An 11,052-nucleotide genomic window follows, 5' to 3' on the forward strand; every position below is an offset into this window, starting at 1 on the left:
GGGCCACCATGCGTTTGCTGGGAATTGAACTCAGGACCCTTGGAAAAAACTGCCAGCGCTCTTAACCTCTGAGCCACTTCTCCAGCCCCAGCTGTTCAGTTTCTAGTAGAAGCAATTTCCATACTTGGCATGCTAGCAAAGCGCACAGTTCCAGTGAGGAATCAACAAGAGTCAAAGTATACAGTGAAGCCCTAGGGATGGTCCCTGACACGCAGCTGGCCTTATCCTCCAGGCCAAGCTCAGCAGTCAACAGTGATAGCCCAGGGCAAAGTGAGGATTCTCTTTCCACCAAGCCTGACCAGCTGCTCTCATGCCCCCAGTGGTCTCTCCGTGGGTACAGAGAGTAGGCCTTCTAGGCTGAACCAGCTATCAGTAAACATCAAACAGCCCCAGGAACAGGAAACATCCTTTTTGCACTCATGAACAAATCCCACTTTCTAGAGTGTCCAGGATGCCAGAGAGGGGATTACAGAATCAAAGAAGTCATGTTGGGATTATGTTCTTTTCATTTATTTGCTCTCATTTACTTACTCATGAGGCTGGGGAAGAGAAAAACAAACTGTGCAGTGAAGCCACAGACAAATATGCAAAAGAGGTATTTGACAGTGGTATATCTACCAGGCCACAACTCTGCCAGGAGGCCTCTCTAGAAGGGCCCTGGACAGGCTCAGCAGATGCCCTGGATTCTTTCTTTCGAATCACAGAAAAGTCATAACAGTTCCTTTCTTTCCGATCTGCCAGGGCTCCAAGGGGAAGAATCGGATAATTATCCTTCAGGAAGAAAAAAGAGAGAGAGCAATGTCAACTCCTTGGCAAACTCCTTATCTACCAAGGTCCCTGTCAGCCATACCAGGATAAGCTCTCAGGCCAGGCCATATCAGCCCATAGGGTGTTTTCCCAGCCTGCCCACCCCAGATCCTTACACCAGGACAGTCAAGTGCGAGAATGGCTATCCATGGGCCCAGGATAGACCTAACAATGGCTTCAGTAAGTCTGCCCTGTGCTCGGTTGCATATGTCAGGCTGTGTATGAGCTGACAGTCCTCCTACTTCTAACTGCAGTCCCCTACAGGCATGCCAGGGTGCCAGCCGTTTAGGTTTTAACCAAAACCCAGCTCAAAGCGAGGCGCAAGTGAACCCTGATTCAAATCTGTGGAATCAATGGTTTCTCATCCACAGAGATCAGAGGAAGCATGGGGGGGGGGGGGAGCTGTGCACAGGACTGACACCTTCAGGTTCCCATCTGTAAAGTTGGTCTAATGCAGTTATCTACCTCATAACGATACCAAAGAGGCACACAGAAGGCCTGGGAAGCATTCGTAAGCATCAAATGGGATAATGGATATAGAACGTGAGGCCGCTGTCTCCCTAATTTAAGGATGGCGCTGAACAGTCACAAGCAGCGGCCATCACCAGCTGTCCTGAGCCAACTAGGACTCCACTCTGGAAGGTCCTTTCAAACCTAATGCCTGTTGGTCCTCAGGAGCATGGTCTAGGCTCAGGAATACGAGACTAACTCTTCCTTCAGAGCGTAAGTTTCTTTGGGGGGATGGCATGGGTGGTTGGCTACCTTCCTGGAGATAGGTCAATTCCAGGTTTACCTTTGATCTCTTAGCTGTGGTAGCCCCCAAGTCAAGGTGTTTAGATATCTGGGCCAATGGCCTTTTCACCTCCCTGTTACTCTTCTGGAGCCTTATCTAGTCCAAAGGTCTCTGCCTCAGGACATAACCAGATTCCCTCTGACCAGCCTGGAAAAGGTCTCCCTGAAAACCAGACACCCTGGATCAGAGACAGTGCACTATGGCTCGGAGTGCTTTCTGGAAGCAGCAAATAATGTAAGCGCCCCCACCTCATCCCCTGCAAATTCGTATATACAAGAGGGCTCGGGGTCAGGATCACTTCGCCGGACGCAAAGCAGTCCCAAATGTTCCCTCACTAGTCTTACATACCGGTCCTGGTCCAGGGAGAGCTCCTTGGTGAGGAACTCGAAGAAGCGGGAGCTGTGGCCGCGGTTCTGCTCCGCCGTGCCCACAACACCGATGGAAGAGACCAGAAGATGGGCGCAGGGCTCTGTGGATCCCTGTATCATCAAGGTCATGCCAGGCCGTATTGTAACACTCACGCGCTACGGGGAACGTAAGAGTTAAATCCTGAAGCTTGGCTGGACAGGACCGGGCTGGCGCCGGGCAGGCGCACCAAAATCTTAACCTGAGGGTCCAACGGTTTGGGCACTGTCCAGGAACCTTGGAAGTGGGTCACCTCAGGGTCACGCCTGGGAAAGGCGACCAGGAAGGGGACCCGGGAGAAGGAGGATGGGACACGGAAGGTCAGAAGTTAGGAGGCGGGTGGGACCTCTGGGGATAACAGAAGGGGTCACTGGGAGGTCCCGTCCCTAGCCCACAACTGGGCGCGCCCAGGGCTCCCCGACCCTCGCTCACGTCTTCGGGTTTGTCCAGGATGTCGGCGGCGGCCGCACACAGCCGCTTCTCCAGCCCCGCGGGTATGCGGCTAGCCGGCAAGTTCGTTTCCAACTCAATGAACGGCATGTCGGAGGCCGAGGAGTGCAGACGCCCCGAGCCCGCCGAGGTTCCAGAGAAGGGGTGCGGCTCGGGGAGGAGGGTGGGGAGGAAGGGCACAGCTAGGTTCCTCATTGGCCCGGAAGATTCGGCACCCCGGATTGGCTGCCAAGCGCTACGCCTCTTCTGCAGTCACGTGCGCTGGCTCCGAATTACCCATGTGCAAGCTCCAGCGCCTTTGGCCCTCCCAGCCGGCAGGGGTCTCTGGTTCCGTCTGAGCGCCCCAGCTAAACACCAGCGACGCAATACATTTCCGTAGTTGTCGCACCGCCGAACAGGCTTAAAGTTTCTTGAATGACTGTGATCGTTACAAATTCAGAATGGGAACCGCACTTTCTTTGAAGAGTCGTGAGACCAAGTAGTTCCTGTGAATGAGATGTGCCTAGGCAAGACCCTAGGGCAAGAGAATCTCTACCTGGTCCCAAAGGTACCTGGAGTTTGTAACCTCTCCTCTGAGTGGCGAATCACTGTCCACCAGAGGGTGGCAGAGCTATTCAAAACAAGGCAATCTGACCTAGCGGTTGTGGCACAAACCTTTAATCCCAACACTCTGGAGGCAGAGGCAGGCAGAACTCTTGAATTCGAGGCTAGCCTGGTGTACAGACTGAGTTCTAGGACAGCAAGGCTACACAGAGAAACTCTGTCCCAAACAAAACAACAACCACTATGCAATTTGTCCAACTACACATAGGAAATTCTAAGCGTGCATACTAAAGAAGAGGGAAGCAAATGGCCTGAGAGACTCAACAATCACTCTTGTTCTGTTAACAGTTTATTTATTAAGTAATGAGCATAAGAGAAGTCCTGTGGCACAGATAAAGTAGCTTGACAATTAGGAAACACGGACATGCAGAAGACAGTAATCAGGGTTAGAAGGCTTGGAGCAAGAATTTGGGAAATCAGGACATATCCAGAAATTTCCACCCCTGCAAGGACCATCATGAACCCAGCCCTGTACCCCACCTATGGCAAGCAGCATCATCCCCAAGGAAAGAGAACCATCAGAGGACAAAGGCCTTTCACTATGTCCCCATCTGTGACATGTGCCCAATGCAAGGATCACGGATCCTGCCTGCCAGAACTGAGGGGTCATATGGTGTACACAGACACACACACGAAGGACACTGGGTAAAAAAAACACAAGGGCACAGGGGTCAGTGTGAGAGCAGGAGAGGGGGTGGCACAAGGCTCAGCAGTGTGTAAAAGTTTCAAAAGAAAAGGAATGTGGCCAGGTAAGTGTTTCCCTGGTGTTTTCCTGTAGCTCCTTCAGGAAGTCAGGTAAGGGCTGATGTGAGAGCTAATGGGATGGGATGTGGGGTGGGCACACAGAAGGGACCCTGCTGGTGCCTAGAGGAACTTGTGGACCAGAGACTCCATGTCCTAGTGACAGCTGCAGAGACGGCCACCACCCAGGGGTTCCCTTGATGGTTTCATCCTCCAGGCTGTTCCCTCAGTACAACAGGCTCTGCACCGAGAGCTTCAGCTTCTCCTTCAAGGTCGGGTCCTTCAAAGGAGGAATATCTTTGGCCTTCAGGATCACCTCGTGGGCCTCCTGAAAGAGGCTCTCCCCGACTGCCTCTTCCACACGCTGACGCCACGCAGCCAGTTTCGGTCGGCCCTCGAAGACTTTGCAGCCGGCACTGACAGGCTGTGGGGAGAGGGAGCCAGGTAGAGGGATTAAGCATGGCCTGCATCAGTATCCCCCACCCCCACTACATTGTCCCCTAACCATGAGTGAGGTGGCCCTCAATAAGCCCACAGCAGGCGTTTATGGTGCTGCTTTCAGAATAAGCAACCGTCAAGTGCTCGGTCATAAATCAGGCGTTTTATGTCACCCCTGCCAAGGCTTAGGAAATACTTGGGGAAAAGTGGAAAGAATAAAAAAGCCTGAAGAAAAGAGAAGGGAGTCGTGTGAAATGCTGACTTCCAGGCAAGCTCTGCATATTATTGGGCCCATTAGCGTCCTGTCATGGAGGGGTGGGGGATACTTGGTGTCTCATTATCTGCTCTGAGGATAATGGTTGTTCGGAGAGGGAAACGTTTTCTTCAGTGGCTACTTGGTAAGGTGCCCATGCTCCTATAAACAAATCCTCACCCATCCTCCAGAGAGCTCTGGAACACACACACACACACACACACACACACACACACACACACGCAGATGATAGTAGAATGGAAGCTAGCAGAAGAGAGATCAAAATACATTATGTACATGTTTTGCACTTTCTTATGACAGTGTGAAAGTGTCATGGTGAAACCCATTATTCTGTGCAATTAATAGATATTAATGAAGCGTTTTAAAATTCACCTTATAGATGAAGACTAACGCTCTGAGGGAGAAGTGACTTATGTAGGCCCCAGTGCCAGAAATGCTAGCATGAGCAAGGAGGATCCCCATGCCCTCCCAGGAGCCTCCAGCATTCAGCAGCCCCCCCCCCCCACTCCCCACTCCAGGGCACTCACATGCATGAGCTCTGTGATGGCCACCAAGTCCGCCACAGAGATATGGGATCCTGTGAGGAAGGCCTGATCCCTCAGGAATTTGTCCTCCAGCACCTGCAGGCACCCATCCAGTTCTGCCAAAGTGGAGGCCAACATCTCAGGGGGTACTGGCTGCCCCAGAAACCTGGGAAACATCATCTGACAAGCCAGCAAAAAAGGAGGTCTGCCTCCAGCCAACACTCACCTTTGGTCCCACTCTTCTCCACCCACCCATCCCAGTTCTTAAGCTCCTTCCCTGCTCTCTTCCCGCATAAAATCATCCATAGCTCTCCATTGCCCTTAAGACCAAGACCTCAACACAAAACCCTTGCCATTGTGGTGGCTGCCATCCCATCCCCACTCTGGATCCACGTTTGCTCAAGAGAAGCATGGTGGTTGATCCACAACTGAAGGAGTTACTGAGCTGAAGCCAGTACCCAGGACGGACGCCAGTGTGAAATGAGGACATTCTTGTGCTGGAATTCTAAGATCTCCAAGTTGAGAAGCTGGACACAGGACTTTTCATCAAAACCTTTTCTTTCTTTCTTTCTTTCTTTCTTTCTTTCTTTCTGTTTGTGCAAACAAGCACACACTGGTATTATTTGTGTGGACGAACGCACACTGTGTGTGTGAATGAGTGAGCACTATGTGTAAACGAGTGCACGCAAGCTCCCATACACGCGTGTGCGCGCCCTCTCTCAGCACAGCATGCCTGTGAAGGTCAGAAGACAGCCTGCAGGAATCGGCCCTCTCCTTCTACCGCCTGGCTCACAGGGATTGAACTCAGGTTGTCGGGCCTGGTGAGAAGTGCCTTTACACCCACTGAGGCTGAAGGGCTCAAGCAGCTGCGCTGCCGCAGCTGTGCTGCCATGACGGGCTTTATAAGATACTGTAGGCCTGGGTTTCTGCTTCCTGGCAACGTTCCCACAGCTGTTTAGATCCTGTTTCTATTTCTCAGAACATGAAGCTATAGTCCATGGAAATGAGATACAATAACTCAATAACCTTCATGAAAATCAGAAACTATAATCTAGTAACTGCCTTGAAAAGTCCCCTAGCACTTGATCAATCAAACTAAAGGTTAGTTAAAAGCCTTTGCTTAGTGAGAATGCTATTGGTACCTGGCACTTTCTGTTAGCACTCTGTTCCCTGAGCACACCTTGTTCCTTGGACACTCCATGAAGTCCCCACCCCCCATCCCTAGATCAGCACCAGCCAATCAGTTTATGGCAAGCTTGCTTCTGCTAAACGTGAACCAATCACAGAACTGAAAGCCCTGTCCCTTGCTCAAACCATAATAAAAACCCAGCTTTGCAGCTGTCGGACGGTGGGGAGCCCCAGGTCTCCTGGTGGTCTTTGGGGTCTTTGCAATCAGGGAGCACCATCCCTAGCGGCACCCTGGGAAGTGACCCTGCCCTCTGTCCCCACAGCTCACCTTCTGCCACATGGCTCTGGTGCAACAACTCCGCAGGGCTGTATGCTGCCAAGACAGGTACTCGTCTACACGAGCTCGAGCCTGTAGGTCCTGAGGGTACCAGTGGTCAGGGGCATTGTATTTTCTACTCAGATAGAGCAAGATGGCCACACTGGAGGGATGCAGGGGGAAGGAGGGCATGCCCTGGTCATTCTTCAGCCGCCTTGGTCTAGGACCAGGGGGTCTTTACCTGAATTTCCACATGGATTTCCTACCCAGCCTGGGGACCCTTTCAAACACAAGGGGGATGGGAGCTGGCCTTGGCTCAGACTTTCCAGAAGCCCTTACTGCCTACAGGAAAGGTCAGAGCCCTTCCCCATCCCCACTAGCCTCCTCTCGATGCTGTGCTTGCCTCCTTCACCCCCGTAGTGCTGGCCTCAGCTCTGCAGCCTGTGTCCCCACACACGGTCTAATGTCATGGCCTTTACCCTTGTCCTTCCAGCTAGAACAGGCTTCCTGCACACTTGGCATATCAGTACAGGAAGTTCCTGCTTGCTTAGCACCTCTGCAGCAGGCTTCTATCTTATCTCTCACTTGAAGCCACACCCTGAGCCTGTCTCTTTTCTACTGTGCTCTCTGCCTGTCATGTAACTGTCACCCCCCCCAAAAAAAATGTGAGTCTCATGGGGACCCAGATTCTGTCCTGCTCAAGCTCCAAGGACAGACAGTAACCTGGTGCTGATGGGTGCTCAGCAGATGGCAACTGAATTCAATGGGTGATCCTTTGGCCTTAAGAGAAACAGCTCTTCCCAGGCTCTGTGGTAGATGTGGTGCTTAGAGGGCCTGGTATGGCTTCCCTCTCTTTGGCACTGTCCTTCCTCCTGAGGGCTGGCCTAGCAGGGAAGGGGCCTAGAAGAAGACCAGGCTCCCTCTCCCATACCCCAGCCTCAGTTTCTGCCTCTGTAAAATGCTGGGGGGAAGGAAGGAGGCATAACACGTCTTCAAAAGCCCCATCTCAACACCAGGTACAAATTAACCATCTACCCTGGGGTGGATGCAGAAGCCACGGTCCAAGTTGTTGGCAACGGGCCCAGACAGGTGGCCTGCCCCACACAGCTTGGTTGCAAGCCAGGAATGCATTACCTCTCTGCCAAGATGAAGTCCCCATCCTTCAAAGCTGGCACCTTCCTCAGGGGGTTCACCTGGGCGAAGTCGTCGGAGTAGTGCTCGCCTGCAGAGAGACCAGGGAAATCACAGATGAGGACCCCGGGGCTCCTCAGGGTCTGCCCGCCCCCTTCCCTAAATTTAGGCACCAGTTTTCCACAAGGCCTCAGTAAAGAGGAAGCCACCACAGTGGCCAGGAGAACACAGATAAAGATTATAAACTCATTTGCCTTCAACTCTGTGAAGCCTGGGTCAGACAGAGTGTCCACTTGGGTCTGGGAAAGGGGTGGTTCTGTATAGTAATAGCCCCCGGTCATTCTAATGCAGACACCCAGGCTCACATTCCCAGGCTCTGTCTGGCCCATCCTTCTATCACAGACAAGAGCTCAGTGGGTTCTTCTGAGCCGGCTAGGGGACCTGCGTAACCCCCACCCAGAACACCAGCCCTCCCTAGTCTCGATTCTCAGCTCAACATGGCTCTTGCCAGGAACAAGTGTCCTGCTCAGCCACTTGGTCTCTAGCAGCTCAACGCCTCTTCCTCTTCTGTGCCAAGCCCTCAGAGCTCCCTCCTCACCTGGGGCTCCCAGGTCCAACTCACTGCCTCTCTCCCAAACCCCGTGCCTAAGCCAGATCTGACAGTGCCAGGTCGGCCATTAGTGGGGTCAAAGGGTGTGTGGTGAAGCCAGGTTCTAGATCCACCTCTTTCCTTCCACTGAATGGACGCCATCACCTCTGTCCCATCTCCATGCAGCCCCTGTCCTGTGGCCCAAGTTGGAAGTACCAAAGACAGCCAGTGGGAGGAATTGGCTGAATAGGATGTTCTAGATTCTCAGCTTGGCCTTGGCTCGTGTCCAGCTGTAGCTCCAACGCCACTGGAATCAGCACCAGTGTCTAGTTTTATCTCTCTCTCTCTTTTTTTTTTTTCAGGCTAACCAGAACATTCCAGCTCAAGTGAGAGTGATGGCCTCTCCCACTGCCCTTTCACAGAGCAGTGACTGGAAACCTCCATAGAAAGGAAGGTGGGGTGTGGTGCAGGCCTATAATTCCAGCTACTTGGGGAACTCAGTCAGATGGATCACAAACAGCTCATTGATTTTCTGCAGTAAGAGAACAACAGCTGGACAACACAGCAACTCTGCCTCCAAATGACAAGCAGAAAGAGGGCTGGGAGTACAGCTCTGTGGTGGCGGGCCAGTAAACACGCATACGCGCGCGGGCGCGCGCGCGCGCGCACGCACACACACACACACACACACACACACACACACACACGCACACGCACCGGCCCATGCAAAAGAACGGCAAGCAAGCCTGGACGCTGGAAGGTACTTGGCTCTGCTGCGTAAAGGCAAGCAAGAGTCCTCAGTGGAAGACCACACACCCCCAAAATAAAACAACCCTTTCCTACCCCAGAGTGCAAAAATACAAGATGGGGATTCCCTCCCCGCCCCCCTTAAGAAATGAGTTAGTTCAACTTTTTTTTTTTTTTTTCTCCTCCCAATGCCAAGAGGTGCGATTTTCAAGCCCTGCCTCCCCTCCTCTGAACCAGAGCTTCCCCTGCGCCTTTGCATCTGGTATTTGGAAGGTTCTTTAAAACTCTACAGTTGACAACTGATACAACCGCTTCCTCAAGGGAGAGGCTGGCGTTTCGTCTCCAGTTTGCACACCTGGCCTGACCACACCTGCTCAGTGTGCAGTGGATGGGGGGTGGGGGGCTGGTGCACCATACACAGGCTGCAGACTTCCCAGCCCGCCAACTGAGCCCACCTTTAAGCAACTCTATGGTACGCAGCTGGAAGGGGATGCCGTTCTTCTTGGCGAAGATGTAGACAGCGCGGCAGGGCTGGGACATCAGGTCCAGGTAGAGCTCCAGGGTCATGGCGTGAGAGTGGCCGTTGGCAGACCTCTGAGACGGGGAAAACTGCCTCAGGTGACAGACTGCAACGGTGAGCAGGAACGGCTGTGTCCCTGGCCTCAGTGCTTCTTAGCCTAAACCGGAGCCCGATCACAATCTTTCCTCCCATTGGATGCTCATGAGACCTTTGGACCAATCGGCGACAGAGCAACCTGAACTACGGGTCCTGCTATGGAGAAAAACTCCTCCCTGTACTTCCAGGCTTCAGTCAAATGATGGGAACATCCTAATGGAAAAGGGGACCAGAAGGGCGTTTCCATCAGTGAATTTAGGGGCAGAAAAGCTGTGCTGCCTGCCTTCGGTTCACTTTCCTTCCTTTCCTGAGACCCTTGCCTCAGAAAAGGAAGCCGGAAATGCAGCTTCCTCCTCAGCCAGTTCCTTGGGCCCAGGACTCAAGTTGGAGCTGATATTTGGCCAAGTGTGCAAAGGTTAGGCCCATGCCCTGTGAAGACATGAGCTGGCCCTCCCCATTTTTATTTATTCCACCCCAGTCAATCCTCTTCTAGAAGCCAGAGGAAGGGAAGATTTGTAGGTATGCCAGGGATTTGATAAAACGTCTCCACCCAGTGCAAAGAGCCTTCAGTGTCAGGTTTCCCAAGAGGACCTCCCCCAACCCTCCAAATGACAAATTAAAAAAATGGGCCTTGGCACAACTATAAGTCGTTGGGAAACTTGAGAATAGCTTTGTCTTCCTGGTCCCAAATGTTCCTCTTTAAGGGATACTCCTGTTTAGTGTCTTTTTGTCCTAGTGGGAGCTGACTGTCGGGAGCCCTGACTCCAAGCGTCAGGCTTTGATATTTAAATTTCGGCGGAGAGATGGCTTTTAGCAGGCCTTTACTAATGGCAGAGAACTTGCAAGTCCATCTCCTTTTGTTTGTGACAGCAGGTGGGATAGCTTGTGAGGGTCACACCTCTTCCTCTAGCTCCTTGTGCAAATTGACCTATTGTTCTGAGATGTTTTACTGAAAAAAAAGTAACTCCTCACAAAATAAAGTGGTCAGAAGGCTGGAGGCAGAGGAGGCAGGCAGAGACTTGAGACTTGCTGCTGGCACTGCTTGCTGCAGCAGCCTGCCTTTTGCCATGGCTGTCGAGTCTGGACCTTTAAAAAATTTCCTGTGTGCTGTGTGTTCATTTTATTAATTTTAATCCTCACTCCCAACTCAAGAACCGTTCGACTCTGCCCGGCTGGCCCCGGCAGCTGACCTCTCTAGTCTGAGGAGATGAGACCCCTTCTCCATTTCCCCACCTTTCCCCTTTGGCCCTTAACAGTTCTCCACAAGTCACCCTTGTCTGCCCCCTCCCCCAACTACAGAAACACCCAGTCTCTCAGCTTCCTTCTAGTCCACTCCCTTACCAGAACAGAGTCCAAGCCCTTTATTCCTGTTAATTTGTACCCAAGACTTTGAGCATGATCTCTGACCAGGAGAGCTGTTGTGGCTATTTTCTCCTCTTGACCGAGTCTGTAGGTCAGGAAGGGTTAACTGAGTCTATCAAGGGGCTTGT

The 11,052-nt window shown here is 52.3% G+C and overlaps 2 protein-coding genes across 2 annotated transcripts; both read right to left on the reverse strand.

The window, feature by feature from the left end:
• Positions 1–488: 488 nt before the first annotated feature.
• On the reverse strand, positions 489–2,641 carry LOC129670445 (D-dopachrome decarboxylase). The gene is made up of 3 exons (XM_055598966.1): positions 2,438–2,641; positions 1,949–2,124; positions 489–771 (listed from the first exon to the last, which is right to left on the reverse strand). Exons 1-3 carry the CDS (start codon positions 2,543–2,545, stop codon positions 699–701), a joined length of 357 nt encoding a protein of 118 aa, XP_055454941.1. The 5' UTR covers positions 2,546–2,641; the 3' UTR covers positions 489–698.
• A 688-nt stretch (positions 2,642–3,329) lies between these two features.
• On the reverse strand, positions 3,330–9,640 carry LOC129670444 (glutathione S-transferase theta-3). Its single transcript, XM_055598965.1, has 5 exons — positions 9,402–9,640; positions 7,614–7,701; positions 6,492–6,642; positions 5,039–5,215; positions 3,330–4,223 (listed from the first exon to the last, which is right to left on the reverse strand). Exons 1-5 carry the CDS (start codon positions 9,511–9,513, stop codon positions 4,026–4,028), a joined length of 726 nt encoding a protein of 241 aa, XP_055454940.1. The 5' UTR covers positions 9,514–9,640; the 3' UTR covers positions 3,330–4,025.
• Positions 9,641–11,052: the final 1,412 nt, after the last annotated feature.

The sequence above is a fragment of the Psammomys obesus genome, unplaced genomic scaffold (genome assembly GCF_907164565.1).
Source record: "Psammomys obesus unplaced genomic scaffold, mPsaObe1.curated_primary_1811, whole genome shotgun sequence".
Lineage (NCBI taxonomy): Eukaryota > Metazoa > Chordata > Mammalia > Rodentia > Muridae > Psammomys > Psammomys obesus.

Coding starts and splice junctions, on each gene's coding strand:
- LOC129670445 (XM_055598966.1), bottom strand. CDS start 2,545: ATGCCGTTCATTGAGTTGGAAACGAACTTGCCGGCTAGCCGCATACCC. Junction 2,125..2,437: donor TCCTGGACAAACCCGAAGAC/GTGAGCGAGGGT, acceptor CGTTCCCCGTAG/CGCGTGAGTGTTACAATACG. Junction 772..1,948: donor CTCTCCCTGGACCAGGACCG/GTATGTAAGACT, acceptor TTCTTCCTGAAG/GATAATTATCCGATTCTTCC.
- LOC129670444 (XM_055598965.1), bottom strand. CDS start 9,513: ATGACCCTGGAGCTCTACCTGGACCTGATGTCCCAGCCCTGCCGCGCT. Junction 7,702..9,401: donor TACCATAGAGTTGCTTAAAG/GTGGGCTCAGTT, acceptor GTCTCTCTGCAG/GCGAGCACTACTCCGACGAC. Junction 5,216..6,491: donor CCAGAGCCATGTGGCAGAAG/GTGAGCTGTGGG, acceptor CTGGCTTGTCAG/ATGATGTTTCCCAGGTTTCT.